This window comes from Podarcis cretensis (assembly GCF_951804945.1).
Source record: "Podarcis cretensis genome assembly, chromosome: 16".
NCBI classification, from domain to species: domain Eukaryota; kingdom Metazoa; phylum Chordata; class Lepidosauria; order Squamata; family Lacertidae; genus Podarcis; species Podarcis cretensis.
In genome coordinates, this window is record NC_137186.1 from 24,398,035 (window position 1) to 24,412,880 (window position 14,846).

Below are 14,846 nucleotides of genomic sequence, written 5' to 3' on the forward strand. Positions count from 1 at the left end.
GTTATACTCCTGCAACTGCATGCCTTCAACTGAAAAGTTAAACTGCAGCAGTGGATTGTCAATGTCAATGTTCTATTGATACAATACAAGACAAGAGGGAAAACGTTGCCCAGTCATGAGACCAAGTAATAATTATTAAACAGGGCACTGATACCAATCTTTAGCAGGCTATGCTTCCTTGTAATAGTGTAACGTGTACAACCAACAGGATAATTTATATGTATATATACACACATACCTGATAACTTTGCAGTCCTTACAAGTCAAGTGAAGCTGAAATATATCCCGGCATTCAACACTCTCTATAAGCTGCAATGGAACCTGTGATTAAAAAGATTAAATGACCTTGCTTAATAAAGGCTGCCACAGTTTCACAGCATTTAATATAAGGATTTATTAGACTATTGTCCCTCATTTTCTTCCCGTATGAACAGGTACAGTTGAGTCATGGAAAAGGAACATGTGTAATTATGACACAGCATAAACAGACTCCTATTTTGCGGTATCTTAAAGGCGGACACATTTATTATAGCATTTAAGTTTTCATGGACTAGGTTGCGCTTCACCAGATGCAAGAAGTGTTACACAAATGTAAGAGATATACACTTGCCATCCTTAAAATATGCTTTATGTTTGTGGTACTTATAAAGCACATTTTAATGCAATCACTCAAGTTCCATCTTTAAAGCAGCAATAATTCTATAGGAAAAGAGAACTACATTTCTCTCACGCATCAGAGACAGTTCTCCAGCTTATATGGTTTAGTCATGCAAGACTTCTTGTGCAGTGCACCTTTCTCATCTGCAAACCTAAGAAACAATCACACTCCTGTTTTACCTTCTTCCACTCCTGTTTACCTTCATCCACTCCTTGGGGCAGGAGGGTTTAGGGGGAGTTCTCTACAGAGCAAATGTTGGGATAAGGGGGAAATCTGCCCTTCACAATTCTGATACTGGATTCTCCTGTGCCTCCACTTCAACAGTATCCCCAAATTCAGCACTGCTTCCTTTTAGAGTAAACAGCAGCCTTTAACTCACAACTGATAAATAAAACACCACACCTATATCAATATGTAGAAATGGGTCAATCTGTCTTGATACGGCTTCTGCCGACAGAAACCCTACAGAAACTATGGTGTATTCTCAACTACACCCCACTAGCAATCACTATAATATATGGACCAACTCACCATAATTATGTCCATTATATGAGCTGTTAAGCAAGTTTATCACTTGTCTCTTGACAGCCGTGAACTTCTGATTGGGCAGAAGGTGCACACCCATCAAACAGGAGAAGGCCCATGTGCAATGGGGGCAGCCAGTGAGACCAAGCAACAGCATTGCCTTTAGAGAAGAGGAGGCTGGTCCATTAAGCCAAACAGGGCACTGGACCACCAATTTCACTCTACTTCAGCCAGCCCCCATCTGCTTTGCCTTCCTACTGGGGCTGGTTCCAGTTGGCTACTTCCTCCTCCTTAGTTGAAGTTGGCACTGCAAATCCCAGCAGGGAAGAGGCAAAACAAAAATTCGCTGGCTCCACCTAATGTTGGTCTCCCTGACTTCCACCTTGGCAGCCCCTATGGGCACCAGTCACCATGGCTCCAGGGTCCCTGGAATGCATTAGCTGTGCAAAGACAGAGCAGGGCAATGTTTCTGGGGGGCAGGCACCATAAGCGGGCACCTTCTGTGCCAACTTTTAAACACCTGCTGAAAATTCTTCTATTCTGCCAGGCCTATGGAGGCAATTAAGAGTACGTCCTCCATAATGGCCTATTGATGTTTGCTTTTAATTTCTTTCTGCTTTTGTTTTTAACTGCTTATGATTTTATTGTTTGGTTTTATGTTTTTATATTGTTGCAAACCACTGTGATACCTTTTTATGAAAGAGCAGCAAGCAAGCAAACAAACAAATATTCCCACATCCTGAGCTGTTGGCCTGAGATGGAACTAGGCTGGCGTCAATACTGCTACAGGCATAAAGAGAGTGGCAACGGACAATAGACCAAGGTTTCATGCTAGGGGACCAAAAAAAAAAAAAAAAGTAGTAAGAAGGGACTTGAGAATTTCTGCTCAGAAACCTTGTGACCAAACGAGCCCAAGCTCTCCGTCAAGCCAAAGACTTTCCTCACATCTTTGTCCTACTCTGGAACCTGGGCTGCTTCAAGAATTTGTGCTGTGCATCCGCCTCTCCCTGTCTACCCTTCCTTGAGCCTTTCCAAGATCACAGCTGAGGAGTTGAAACTTCCTTACCAAGATTCTCATATTAAAACCTCCTCTTTATCACTTCTTATTAGTTCAAATAGATGTTTCCTACTGCCCTCCTTATTTTTTCTCCCGCCCTGTTCCTTGCCTCCATCTATTCCCCTTCTCTCTTTCCCTCTAAACAACCCTCCTTTATTAAATACAGCCTTCCACAATATTCTCTATGAAATGTGGAGCATTTGCTTCCAGGCGGCGGGGGGGGGGGGGGACTATTGGAATATAACTTTTCTTCATCTCATTTTGCCAAGCATTCTGCCTCACCTTTCCCTGTGAATTCCATTTGCCTTTCTACCAGGCAAGTTCAGGAAGGAGAATGCTGACAGATAGGAACTACCTCCAGGGTTACGAGGCTGCATGCAGTGAATACCAACTGCTGGAAACAATAGTGGGGAAAGCGGCTACAGCGCTCATGTCTTGTCTGTGTGGCCATGTGGTTGACCACTGCAGAAAACAGGATGCTGGACTAGGTGGGCTTTTGATCTGATCCAGCAGCCAGATTCTTCTTGTGTTCAATAGTCATGCTTTAGAACACCACAAATCCGTGCAGTTAGTTCAGCCTCCAAAACACAAAATGCTTGGTCAGGCAGCAGTGGACTAATAAGGCAGTATCAGTTAAACGATGAACAAACCATTCTGCCTGTTTTCAGTGAGCATGCAAAGCTATCCAAACCCACCAGTTTCATTTTACAGTGGGAAATCTCGAAGCATGTTTATTACCTTTAATTAAAAAAGGATTTCCAACAAATGTTAATATTCCTGCTATGTGTCTGAATTTGTTATGGACTGCAGATGAAGAGAGCTACATTTGGTGAAACTAAATTATTGCCCACAAGTAGAGGGGCAAAAATCCTAAATATTAACTGAACTGAACAGGAAATAAGTTTCACTGTGTCATTAAACTTACCTTGTTTGACCCTTTAAATTTTAGTGCACTGCACCTACTACAAACTTACAAGTAGTCCCAATTCAAATCTATGACATTTGAACCAAATTATAATTCTTTTGCTGCTGCTGCTGCTGCTGCTGCTCCCATAGCTTTACCAAATGCCACGATTTAAACACTTTCCTTAGTTGGAGCCAACCAAGAAATAAATCTGGGCATTCAAGTTTTGATGTGCAGAGTGTGTATCACTGCTGAATTTGCAAACAATCCTATGGATGAATAAGTCAACACTTTTGAAAGCCACAATTCCATCAGCTTATTGCTTCGTTTACTGAGCCTTTTGTTTGCTTTTTCAAAAGGAGACATCAAGTTCCTGAATTGGTATGCGATCCATGAATTTATCCAGTCAGTCAAAATGCATCATGCATTACAGCCCCTGCCTGTGTTGCAAGGTGAGCACTGGCCACACAAATTTATTCTTTTCCAAGCAAAGGTGCAGCAGTAAAATGTTACACAGCAACACCGTTTTACTTACTGAGAGCTCACAAGCGGCAAGTTTACAGACTCTCTATTGAATTGTAAACAAAGGACAAAATTAGAATGAAACCAAAAGGCAGGCTTTGGATATTCTCAGCTGAGTTTCCCTTTCTATTAGCCAGCTAACTTGCATACCAAACATGAATGCCGGGGGCCCAGGTTACTACTGCCAATGTGCAATATCAAGTGATTTCAGGAGCACTAATTTTTGCCTGGCCAAGAGGCACAGAAACAAAATTCAGGATGTCACATGGGGATAACCTCAACTAGCATTACAACATTAAGTGCCAGCAGTTTTGTCAGGACTCAATATTCCAATCAGTGTATTAAACTGCAATGTAAATTTTAACCAGAATGATCATATTAATAAACATTTTCTTATGATCAGATAAACACACTAAAAGTATGGAAATTAATAGCATCTCAGAATACTGAGAATTACAGCAATATTACTTGTTCGGTGACACTGAAGCAGATACTTCTAAACGACCATGTTATGCTCTAGGAATCATTTGCTTCTCAATGCAACCTATCAATTTTGTTTCCACTCATCTATTAGGATTAGCATACACAACCAGATTTCATTACAGAAGAGCAATATGTGTTTTAATTCTACTTCATCTCACCAACATGACTCGCATAATTCCACATGATTCACAGCTGGTGATAAGCTACGAAGCAGAATGAACATTACTTGGGTTGTCAGGTGAGAACTACAGCTGCGACCAAGAAACTGTTTAAACTTGTTTTAGCTTTTATACACACACAACACTACACTACACAAAAATTACACAGAAGAACTTCTAGTCCTAATCATTTATTTATTTTAAAAATGCAAAAACAAATTCAGACTGCCTATCCACTTTAGCACACAGCAAGGGGGCACCAAGGAACTCTGTCCCATGGAATCTATTTTAAGCAGTAGAACAATAAATTCTCACTTGAATGGGGCTCTTTGTGTGCAGCACCAGAAGTCACTGCTGGTTTTTGTTTTTTGTTTTTAATTAGGGAACTGAGTGCCTAACAAGTTTTGAGCTAGGTGCTCTTCAACAGGGTCAGAAATTATATAGATTTCCCTGTCACCCCTATGAAAGCCAGATATTTCTAACAGGTCACTGAGTGACATGGAGAAAGTAATTTCAACAACAGCGTGATTCATTGCATGTAACAGCTACTATACAAAGAGCACTGTTATGCTCCATGACAGCCTCTTCCAATTTCCAAACAACCTCGTGCATTTTACTTTACCAGGTCTCTGAGCTGAAACACATGGACCACAACCCAAGGAATGCTGGGCACAGACAATGAGCCATGCTCTCTACAAGTGGGCCTATATACTCCCATCAGTGGAAAACTGAATACTACTATTCTACTACCTGTTGACATGTGGTCTCAGGGGCTGAGAAAACATTCGCATGGCACCACCAGTCTCAAAGGATCATTGGCAGCAGCCATATTATGCAAGCTCACAGCTCGGTTCCCCAAAACCAGAGCAGGAATCTCAATACATTGCTACCAAATGGATTGGAAAGTTTGCAAGGGCCAAAGACCTACTGCTGTTCAGCTGAGCTACAGCTGCCAAGAAGCAAATCCAAAAAGGTGTTCAATCAAGGATACTAATAAGGCAACCAAGAAGAATTAACGCAGCGGGGCTAGGACATGTGTGGGGAACCTTTGACCGTCCAGATGTTGTTGAGCTACAACTCCCAATATCCTAGACAGTCAGCAGCATCTGGAGGGCCAAAGGTTCCCCACCCTGAACCAGGATGAGAAAAGAAGAACTGCAGGTTAGGTATCTAGAACAGCAGCAGGGAGATGGACATAATTCTTCATCCTGGATCCTTGTTGTTTCCTAACTTACATCTATGAGTTACATGATAAGAGCCCCAACATATAAGGAATGGGTGGCTATGCATTTCCCAACCACATAACCAGCAAGATTTCTAGCCATGAACAGCCAGGGAAGACGTAAAGACTTACATTCACAATTGATTCCTTAAATTTGATGTGAAGTCTATAGTTGGAAAGTGCAATGATGGCATCTTCAGCTCGACCTACGTATTCAGTGCTCTCCCCATGAAGTTCGGGGAACGGGACCTGTTGAAAGGGAAAGGGGGAGGGAAATAAGTTTTATGTAAACAAGTTGATAGTGGATTCTCAAGGAGTTCAGTCACTCACACCTCAAACGCAAAGCATACGGATCTTGACAGAATATGACAAGGACGTGCATGTAGTTGTTAAAAGCCACAGAAAGCTTTGGGTAAACACCTGGCAGAACAAGGGCTTTAAGCTGTGTCACAAAACATTAAGAGGGGCATATTTTGATGGAAGCGATTGCAGCTGAATGTTCCCACAGTAAGTTGATTCTTGATGAAACAACATTAATATGGCAGGCAGCCACAACCAAAGACCCCTTGGGCAGTGGCTGCCTTCCACTTTCATGTTGTTTCAGCAAGATGCCCATTGTGAAAGTGTAGAGAAGTCGTCTCCACCTTCCACACTGAACAGGGAGTCAAAGATGATCTAAAACACCAAAAGGAGATTTGCCCCAAATAATCGTAGCTCCAGCAGTAGAAGAAGGGACTGTTACAGAACTGAAACATCACCTCAGTTCAATATCAAGTTGGATAGAAATCCAGTCGTACCTTGGTTTTCTAACAGCTTAGTTCATTAACAACTTGGAATTCAAATGTCGCAAACCCAGAAGTAGGTGTTCGGTTTGCGAACTTTGCCTCCAAAGCCGAACATTCAGCGCAACTTCCACAGTTTCCAATTGGCTGCAGGATGCTCCCAGCCAATTGGCTGCAGGATGCTCCCAGCCGGGCGGGGGAGGCTGCGCAAGGCTAAAGAGGAAGCCGGGCAGCAAGCGCGATCCATCCCGTTCGCTGCCCTGGCTTCCACTTTAGCCTTGTGCGCCCCTCCAGCCGGGCGGGGGAGCCTGTGCAAGGCTAAAGAGGAAGCCGGGCAGCGAGCGCGATCCATCCCGTTTGCTGCCCTGGTTTCCTCTTTAGCCTTGCGCGTCTCTCCGCGATCCACCAGAAGTAGATCTTAACCCTTGCCTCACCTAGGAGCTTCTCTGGGCAGGAATTCCCTCAGCTTAAGTGGGGTGGGGGAAGTGTGGCAGGTAGGGGGGTACCTACCTAGACACTGAAGCCAGTGTCTCTCCGATGAAAATTGGGAGTGGGCATTGTGTGAAGTGGTTTGGATCTCCTGCCGCAGAAGTATAGGACTGTATAGAGTTGGGAGGGCCACCCGAGGGTCATCTAGCCCAGCCCCCTCACAATGTAGGAATCACAGCTAAAGAACGCCAGGCAGATGGTCCCCCAACCGTTGCTTAAAAGCCTCCAGTGGTGGAGACCCCCAACACCTTCCAAGGTCATAGAATTGCAGGGTTGGAAGGGAACCCCAGGAGTCATCTAGTCCAGCCCCGGTGGACAGCGGGCACGATCCATCCCGTTGCGCAAGGCTAAAGATGCTGCGCAAGGCTAAAGAGGAAGCCAAGGCAGCGAGCGGGATGGTTCGCGCTTGCTGCCTTGTCTTCTTCTTTAGCCATGCTGGAGAGGTTTAGCTCCTGGCTGGAGAGGTTGCGCGGCTATGGATCCCGCTCACTGTCTTGGCTTCTTTGCTCTTTGGGGATGGGGGGGTGGAACCCGGGCCTCCCCTGCAGCCCCGAGAAGCTCTGGGAGAAGCAGACAGGCTGTGCGCAGCTTGTCCATTGCTCTTTGGGGCTGGGGGGGAGATAATTTTCCCCCCTTGATTTCCCCCTCTTAAAACTAGGTGCGTCCTGTGGTCCGGTGCGTCCAATAGAGCGAAAAATACGGTATACTGTATAGCTGAGGAATTAATTCTAACAAGGTGAAGGGAAGGAAGAGAAGGTCCCTTGAAAGTAAGTGATTAAGCCTGGTGAGGACATAAGAGCCCTGACAGATGAGACCAAAAGCCTATTGAATCCAGCAGACTGCTTCTCACAATGGTCAGCTATATGCCTGTGGGAAGCCCACAAGCAGGACATGAGCACAGGAGTCCTCCCTGGCTACTGTTCATCAGCAAGTGGCATTCAGAGACATGTTGCAGACAGCATAGATGGGTTTGCAGGAAAACTTCCAACTAAGAAACGCACAGTTAAATAACTTTTGCAATCAAGCTCACAAGTGCAGCAACAGGGTTTGAATTAATAGTCCCATGAGTTAAGATAAATCAAGTGTCTGATCTTGGCTAGAAATAGCATCATCAGATCTGCCCATGTGTCACTGCTGAGAGGGCAAAAGAGAGTCAGGTGACTACCTGGAGATTCTCATCCTCACGGATCAGCTGCTTCCTGGGGAAGATCTGATTAGCTTGGATGCATTCAAGGCTGTGTTGAGTCTCTTCATCCTGAAAAAAAAAGATCATGCAGTTTATTTCAACAGTTATACACCCATACATACTAAATCTTTTCACTGACTGAGTTTTGGGGGGGATGGGGTGGGTCACGGGGAATCACTGCAATGCACCAATGAAATGCTTTGATATTACAAGCCTCTAATTTTAAATTTGTCACCATCCTTTTATGCTTACACTACTGAGGAGCACACAAGACTTTAGCTTGCTGCCTTTTGGTGCCCACACAACTGCGGTGATCAGGGCAAAGGGATGTTCATAGTGCTGGCCTACTCTCCAGTTCCCCTTTCGCAAATGACTCAAATGACAGGAACTGAGCAGCATCTCCCTCTACCTGCTGCCTGCAGAGGTATCACTCAGGTCTGGAATGCCTTGAAATTTTAAATAAACAATAAACAATTTTTAAAAAAATAAAATTTATGCACCACTTGGTTGTAGAAAAAAACCTGCAAGCTACTTACAAAAAAGATAAAACAATAACATTATCACAAGGAAAGTTTACAACAATGTTTTAAAACAAAAAGTTAAAACAACCATAGACTAAAACAAATAAAAACTCAAAAGAATCTTCCCTTTCTTCCCTCCCCTGCCCGATGGTACTGACTCACTGAGAAATCTCAGCACTACTTCAGAAAACTTGTGGTTCTTTAAAAAAAATAATTAAATAACTGACAACTGGAACTAATTGTAAACTCACTCGGAACAGTATCAAAACATATATTTTACACATCTTTTTCACTTCATGATAAACATATGAAAGAATGCAACTCTTTTTATTTTTTCCTTTATTTTAGATGCCATTTGGAGAAAGCAGATCAGCCTTGTATTTGACACCTGGACTGGTCAGATGCCCAGAAATGTAATCTAAGTGCATGGAACTCAAGATTAGTTTCAAAGTGATGACAAATTGAATTTATGCCCCATGAATATTAAATACAGAGTTAAATTATGGTGCACAAGGTGCCAAAAATTGTGTTTTAACCGTGTTGAAGGATGTGATTTAGACACCTAAAACCCTGAAAGGGTGGGACATCAAAGCCACTTTCCTTCTCCAGGAAAAGAAAGAAAAAGTTAGTAAGTACTGTAAGTAATTTGAATCCCTAACTCTGGTGCTTTGTTGGAACCTGGCAGCTATTTATTATGTACTCAACAGGGCAGAAACGAGCCGTACCAATCCTTGCTCATTTCAAACAGCTCTGTCCTTTGAATGAAATATAATCCCCAAGTGTAGTACAGCCTACTGTATACATCCAAGGGTCACACCCCACTTTCTCATGCTTCAACCTGCCTTGTGCTGATTAAGCTTAACAGAATTTGTACGCTTACCATGACAGAGTCAGGATAATAGGCAGAGCCTTGTCCCTGCTTTCAATTGTCTGTAGTGCTGTATATCATGTAACAATCTGAAAGACAAAATTAGAAAGTGAGTAAACAGGACAACACATTTGCTATTAGTAAATAAGTCACCGATATTCACTTGGATTCTAAATAACTCATGTACAGATGTAAGAAAACAGAGTTCAAACGACAAAATATAGGCAAAGGCATTTAATTAACTCCATTTGATTTTTTCAAAGCGTAACTGACTCACTCAAATTTGTTCTGAATTTTTGGTTGCTGGGTTTCTTTAAAAGACTGATTTGAACTTGCATTATAACAGATGTCCATGCTGCAAAGCAAACCATTTCTGAAGCTCTGAAGAGTCTGAAAAAATGGTATTGGAATCTGCCATTCAAAGAATAAAAGTAAAAACAAGTCCCGCAGTGTGCACTTAACTCCTGAGGCTCATCAAAAGTAGCTCTTTGGATTCTGGCTGTTCTATTTATTAACCAAGCTCACCTGCCATGGTGATGAATTCACTTTTAACGTCACTGTTAACAGTGAACCTCAAGAAAAGTACAAAGTCACGCAATTCTGTGAGCTGCCATTTAGGCTATTAACATAGAGATCTGCAATATGTTTAACTACCTGGAATATCACTACGAAATACAGCCTTCCGAGAAGCCCTATAGCCCTCTAAAAGTTTTAACCTTACTTATTTAGAAGGTTGATATCCTAACTAAGCCTTCAAATGAATCAGGGCTGCTTGCAATACTCTCCCTATTACGCCTAACTAAAAAGTTAGAAAGCCATTATAATTCTGAGTTAGAAGAAATGTCCTGGAAAGAAGTCTAATAATGAGTTTATTGTCTATTACAGGAAAACTTTATGCCAGCTTTCTGTGCAACAAATTCAGAGCCTGGGTTAATGGCCATAATATGTTGGGGGGGAGAAATAACTTGGCTACTAAGAGGCTGAGATTTCGTATTTATATTTCATTTTTTATAGCTTCTTTAATGGTTTGTTGACTTTAATAAACATTTGATTGATTGGTCTAACTAAACTGTATTAGGAAGAGAATTTAACTAAAAACACTGCTGTAAACTTTTTAGCTATTCAGGGATGAGAGCTGCCTAATAACTGGAGCTTGCAAATATTTGTATTTTTTTTTTTATACAATGCAGCTTACAAGCAAGCAAGTTCACAGTTTCACAATAAAAACTACAACACCAAGACAAAACACAAATACCGCAGAATACAATACAAGAGCAAAAGGCAGAACTGATAAAGCAAACTGCTTCATCAAGGCAAAGCCTGCCCTTAAAAATAAAAAAGTATTCAACAACTTTAACTTTAACAAGTGGTGTGTGTGTGTGTGTGTGTGTGTGTGTGTGTGTCACCCTGACTTCTTGGGGCAATGTGTTGAACAGTTTGAGTGGACTGAAAAGGCCCTCCCTCTCATCCCAGTCAAACAATCCTTCCCCAAAGATAGGACATAGAGAAGGGCCTCTTCTATATCCAATGCAGTGGGCAAGGCGATATGGGAAAGGCAGTCTGATTAAATTCTATAATAACTCATTTATGAAGCCTTTTGGCAGCTTTCTACTAGCATCCATTCGGCAACATGGCTGTCCTAAAGGCACTCTGATTCTTACTGAGTAGCAAAGAACTTCTGAGCCTGTAAGTGCAAGGAAACAGGACTGCAGAGACTGGTATGGCTCAGATTTGCAGCTCGGTTGCCTCTCCAACATAGTATGCTGTCCATGCACTGCTGAAGCTATCTGTTGTGTGGAAGGTGGGGCTAACCCTGCCCACACCTGTGAAATTCCAGTCACATTGAATGGTGCATCACACACACACACACACACACACACACACACACACACACGTATTCATGGCAGTTATGCTTGCAACTGAAATATTACCACAGGCAATGCTGTCATGTTCACCTTATGCCTATCCATACTTCATGACATAATCCAAGACAATACAGAACAAAGTAAGATTAGAAGGGGGCAGAATCATAACAGTTTCACGTACAAAGCCTATGTCAGTCCTTCCTAACTGGAGACTGAATGGAGTAGAGGCTACAGGATGAAGCAGGTAAGAGTGGAAAACTCTTTGGTCCACATAGCTGGCTCAACTGAAAAGCGAAATGAATAGCTCCATAACAAGGTTACCACCAGATGAATCAAAACAAACTGCTACTCCCTATTTCTGCCTTCGTAATCATATGGAATACCTCCAATTGTGCACTGAAATATGCCACAAATGGGGGCACACCCTTCTATCTTTTGCTAATCAACTGGCAGTAGTTCGCCAGGGTTTAAGGCTGGGTTCTTTCCCAGTCATACCTGGAGATGCCAGGGACTGAACTGCAGGCCTTGTACATGCAAAGCACATGCTCTAACACTGAGGTGTGGCCCTTCCCCATACATTCACATTCTGCAGATGTGGACTACCAGAAGGTTCAACACAGTAAGCTGAGATACTAAAGCTTCATTTTTTGCTAACCATCTATTAACTTACCAGCTAGTACCAGAATATTCCTTCCAAAAATTCCAGGCGTTGGTTCAATGTTCTGTTACTTCAAACTGAAAGCAGAAAGAACAAAAGGCCCTGCTGTAATCAAACTGAATTCATGGTTATTTGGTGTATGCAACCTCAGAAGCCTGCTTAACTAGCCACAGCAAAATATAAATACTAGAAATGAATAGCCTTCGTCCCAAAATAGCATTTAAGCAGTAAAGGTAAACTGTTATTTCTAACTCTCCAGTTCATCCATTCTTCTAATCTTAGCACTGCTTTCAAGATGTCCATGCCCGAAAATGTATTTTTCAGTAGCTTGTACCCGTTTGGAGCTCACTTTAGGAAGCAAGAACAATTGCATAAAGGATAATTAATAATTTTGGAAGTTGGGGGTAGCCGTGATCTCAGCTGAGCTTGAAATACAGAACGAAAGGTAGATTTCAAGTGCTTACTCAAAATCCAGTGATATAATTTTTAATTTTTAATTTTTTTTACTGATTGTACTTATATGACCCCTTTCAGGGCAAAGTCCTCTCAAACCTGTTTGATAATTTGCTTCATTCATACACACACACACCCCAGAATATTTTGGCATCATATTTACAGCAGAAACATTGTCCAGTACAATCCATTCCCAATCCCAACAACTTTCCTTTTATGTTTCCACCTGTGAGCCATCCTGCCACTAAACCGGTCCACTAAAACCTACTGTCTTAGCTAATCTGAAACCTTTGTTCTAATGACAGAAAGATTACAAACTTTGTACAGCACTCCCTTTCAGGTAAGGTTAGATTGTCTTGACTACTATTTAAAACCCTTCGAATCTGCACAACAGGCAGTAATTCAGCAGGTCACAGAGCTGTAACTAGGCACAATGGAGCAATGCCTGAGTGCACCTCCTTCTCCTTTCCAATATATCCATTTCATAAGGGTTGATACAAAATCCTGAAAACATATTTTGCTAAAAACAAGGAAGGGAGAGACTAGACATGGTCTGGGTGGAGATAGTTGTGGTCATGGAGCAAGACTTTCATTTAAAAGGACTGACCAAGACATTCCCCAGAGCTGTTGCTTCTGCAGTCGTTTCTTCACCCACACACTTGTTTCTAAGTTTCAACTTTTCTTCCCCACAAGAGGAAAAAACAAGAACAGAACTGGCAAAAACTCCACCAGGTGGGGAAAGAAGAAAAAAAGGAAACAGTCTGAACAGGCCATTAGGCTCACTTCCTGAGCACTGAAATGTCAGTGGCTTGTTCCACATGATGATGCCTGACACAATAAATATTACACAACACCTTGTATACAAAGGTATATAAAATGAACACATGCACTAACAATTATTTGAAATCAGTTCTGCAGGATGTATATTTAGCACCATGTACCCTGTGGATAAAGGGACGCAGGTGGCGCTGTGGGTTAAAGCCTCAGCGCCTAGGACTTGCCGATCGAAAGGTCGGCGGTTCGAATCCCTGCGGCGGGGTGCGCTCCCGCTGCTCGGTCCCAGCGCCTGCCAACCTAGCAGTTCGAAAGCACCTCCGGGTGCAAGTAGATAAATAGGGACCGCTTACCAGCGGGAAGGTAAACGGCGTTTCCGTGTGCGGCTCTGGCTCGCCAGAGCAGCGATGTCACGCTGGCCACGTGACCCGGAAGTGTCTCCGGACAGCGCTGGCCCCTGGCCTCTTAAGTGAGATGGGCGCACAACCCCAGAGTCTGTCAAGACTGGCCCGCACGGGCAGGGGTACCTTTACTTTTACCTTTTTACCCTGTGGTTATTGATAACCAGACCCAGCTCAGTTTCCCCAATCCAGTCAATTTCTCAAAACACCTGCCTTTTAATTTTCACGCAAGAAACTAGTTTAAGCACCACTTGCTTACAAATATGACAAACTGTTCAAGCTACTCTTCAAAAGCGGCAACCCTGTGCATCCTTCCTTGAGAGGAACCCTTGCAAGGCTAGATTCTCAGAAAATATACATAGCATTGCGCTCTGTTTGTCACAAGCTCTTAAGTGATATCTCAAGCAAACAGGGATGCATGTGATGATGACATGCTGAAAAACAGAACATTCTTAAGACAGCTTCCACTGATAACACAAGTCCTCCTAGTTTAGCCTTAAGCCGCCTTGCATCCCTGTGAGGGGAAAAGGCAGGATATAAATAAATGATGATGATGATGATACATAATCTCCCATGCCCCCTCAGTTGTCCTGATGGGCTTTTAAAATAGCCATGAACGTCTCAGTTATGATTCATGTACTAGGCCTTAGCTTAGTGGTAGAGCACATGCTTAGAATGTAGGTAAGGGATGGGAAGCCTGTGTCCCGTCACCCCCAGAAGTTGCTGGGCTACAACTCCCATCAACTCTGATTCCTAGCTAGGCAGGGATGATGGGAGTTAGAGCACAACAACATCTGGGGGGACCACCCTGATGTAGAAGGTCCCAGATTTAACAAGTAAAGATTTCCAGTAAAATAATATTATTATACATACACATACATACCCCGCCCATCTGGCTGGGTTTTCCCAGCCACTATGGGTAGCTTCCAACAAAATATTAGACAATACTGGGGTACATGGACCAATAATCAGACTCAGTATTAAGAAAGCTACATGTATTCATATTTTCAAACTTGCACACATGCAAATATTCCAGCTTTCAAACTTTCATCATCCGTTCTTTGCACAGTATTCACTGCCTTCCTTTGTTTGAACTTCTACAAAGCATTTCTATTCCTCCTTACCAGTGGAGGATAAAATGCCATTGTGGCAGATTTGTCCTTTCCATCACTGCAGCCTGTGTGGCTTTCACTAAATACTTCCAGTGGGGTAGCAGTTTTTTTGAAGCATGAGTAAATTCCTACTTGGCAAACATTAAAGTCTGACATCACGCCCGAGAATGAGATGGCTCGTTTCCACTTTGCGGGTATAATGGAATAA

The 14,846-nt window shown here is 42.7% G+C and overlaps 1 protein-coding gene across 15 annotated transcripts in view; it reads right to left on the reverse strand.

Annotated features, from left to right (window-relative positions):
• Positions 1 to 14,846, reverse strand: part of MTMR3 (myotubularin related protein 3) — a 64,138-nt gene that overhangs the window by 30,819 nt on the left and 18,473 nt on the right. For 11 of the 15 annotated variants that reach the window (XM_079956453.1, XM_079956451.1, XM_079956463.1 and 8 more), the window contains 6 exons: positions 11,911 to 11,975; positions 9,388 to 9,464; positions 7,966 to 8,055; positions 5,662 to 5,778; positions 3,680 to 3,712; positions 239 to 321 (listed from right to left, as the gene is read on the reverse strand). In XM_079956453.1, the coding sequence (XP_079812579.1) occupies positions 239 to 321; positions 3,680 to 3,712; positions 5,662 to 5,778; positions 7,966 to 8,055; positions 9,388 to 9,390 (326 nt within the window). In that variant the 5' untranslated portion in view covers positions 9,391 to 9,464; positions 11,911 to 11,975. The remainder of the gene's footprint in view (positions 1 to 238; positions 322 to 3,679; positions 3,713 to 5,661; positions 5,779 to 7,965; positions 8,056 to 9,387; positions 9,465 to 11,910; positions 11,976 to 14,846) is intronic. The other 4 variants (XM_079956462.1, XM_079956460.1, XM_079956455.1 and 1 more) reach the window with 1 other exon arrangement.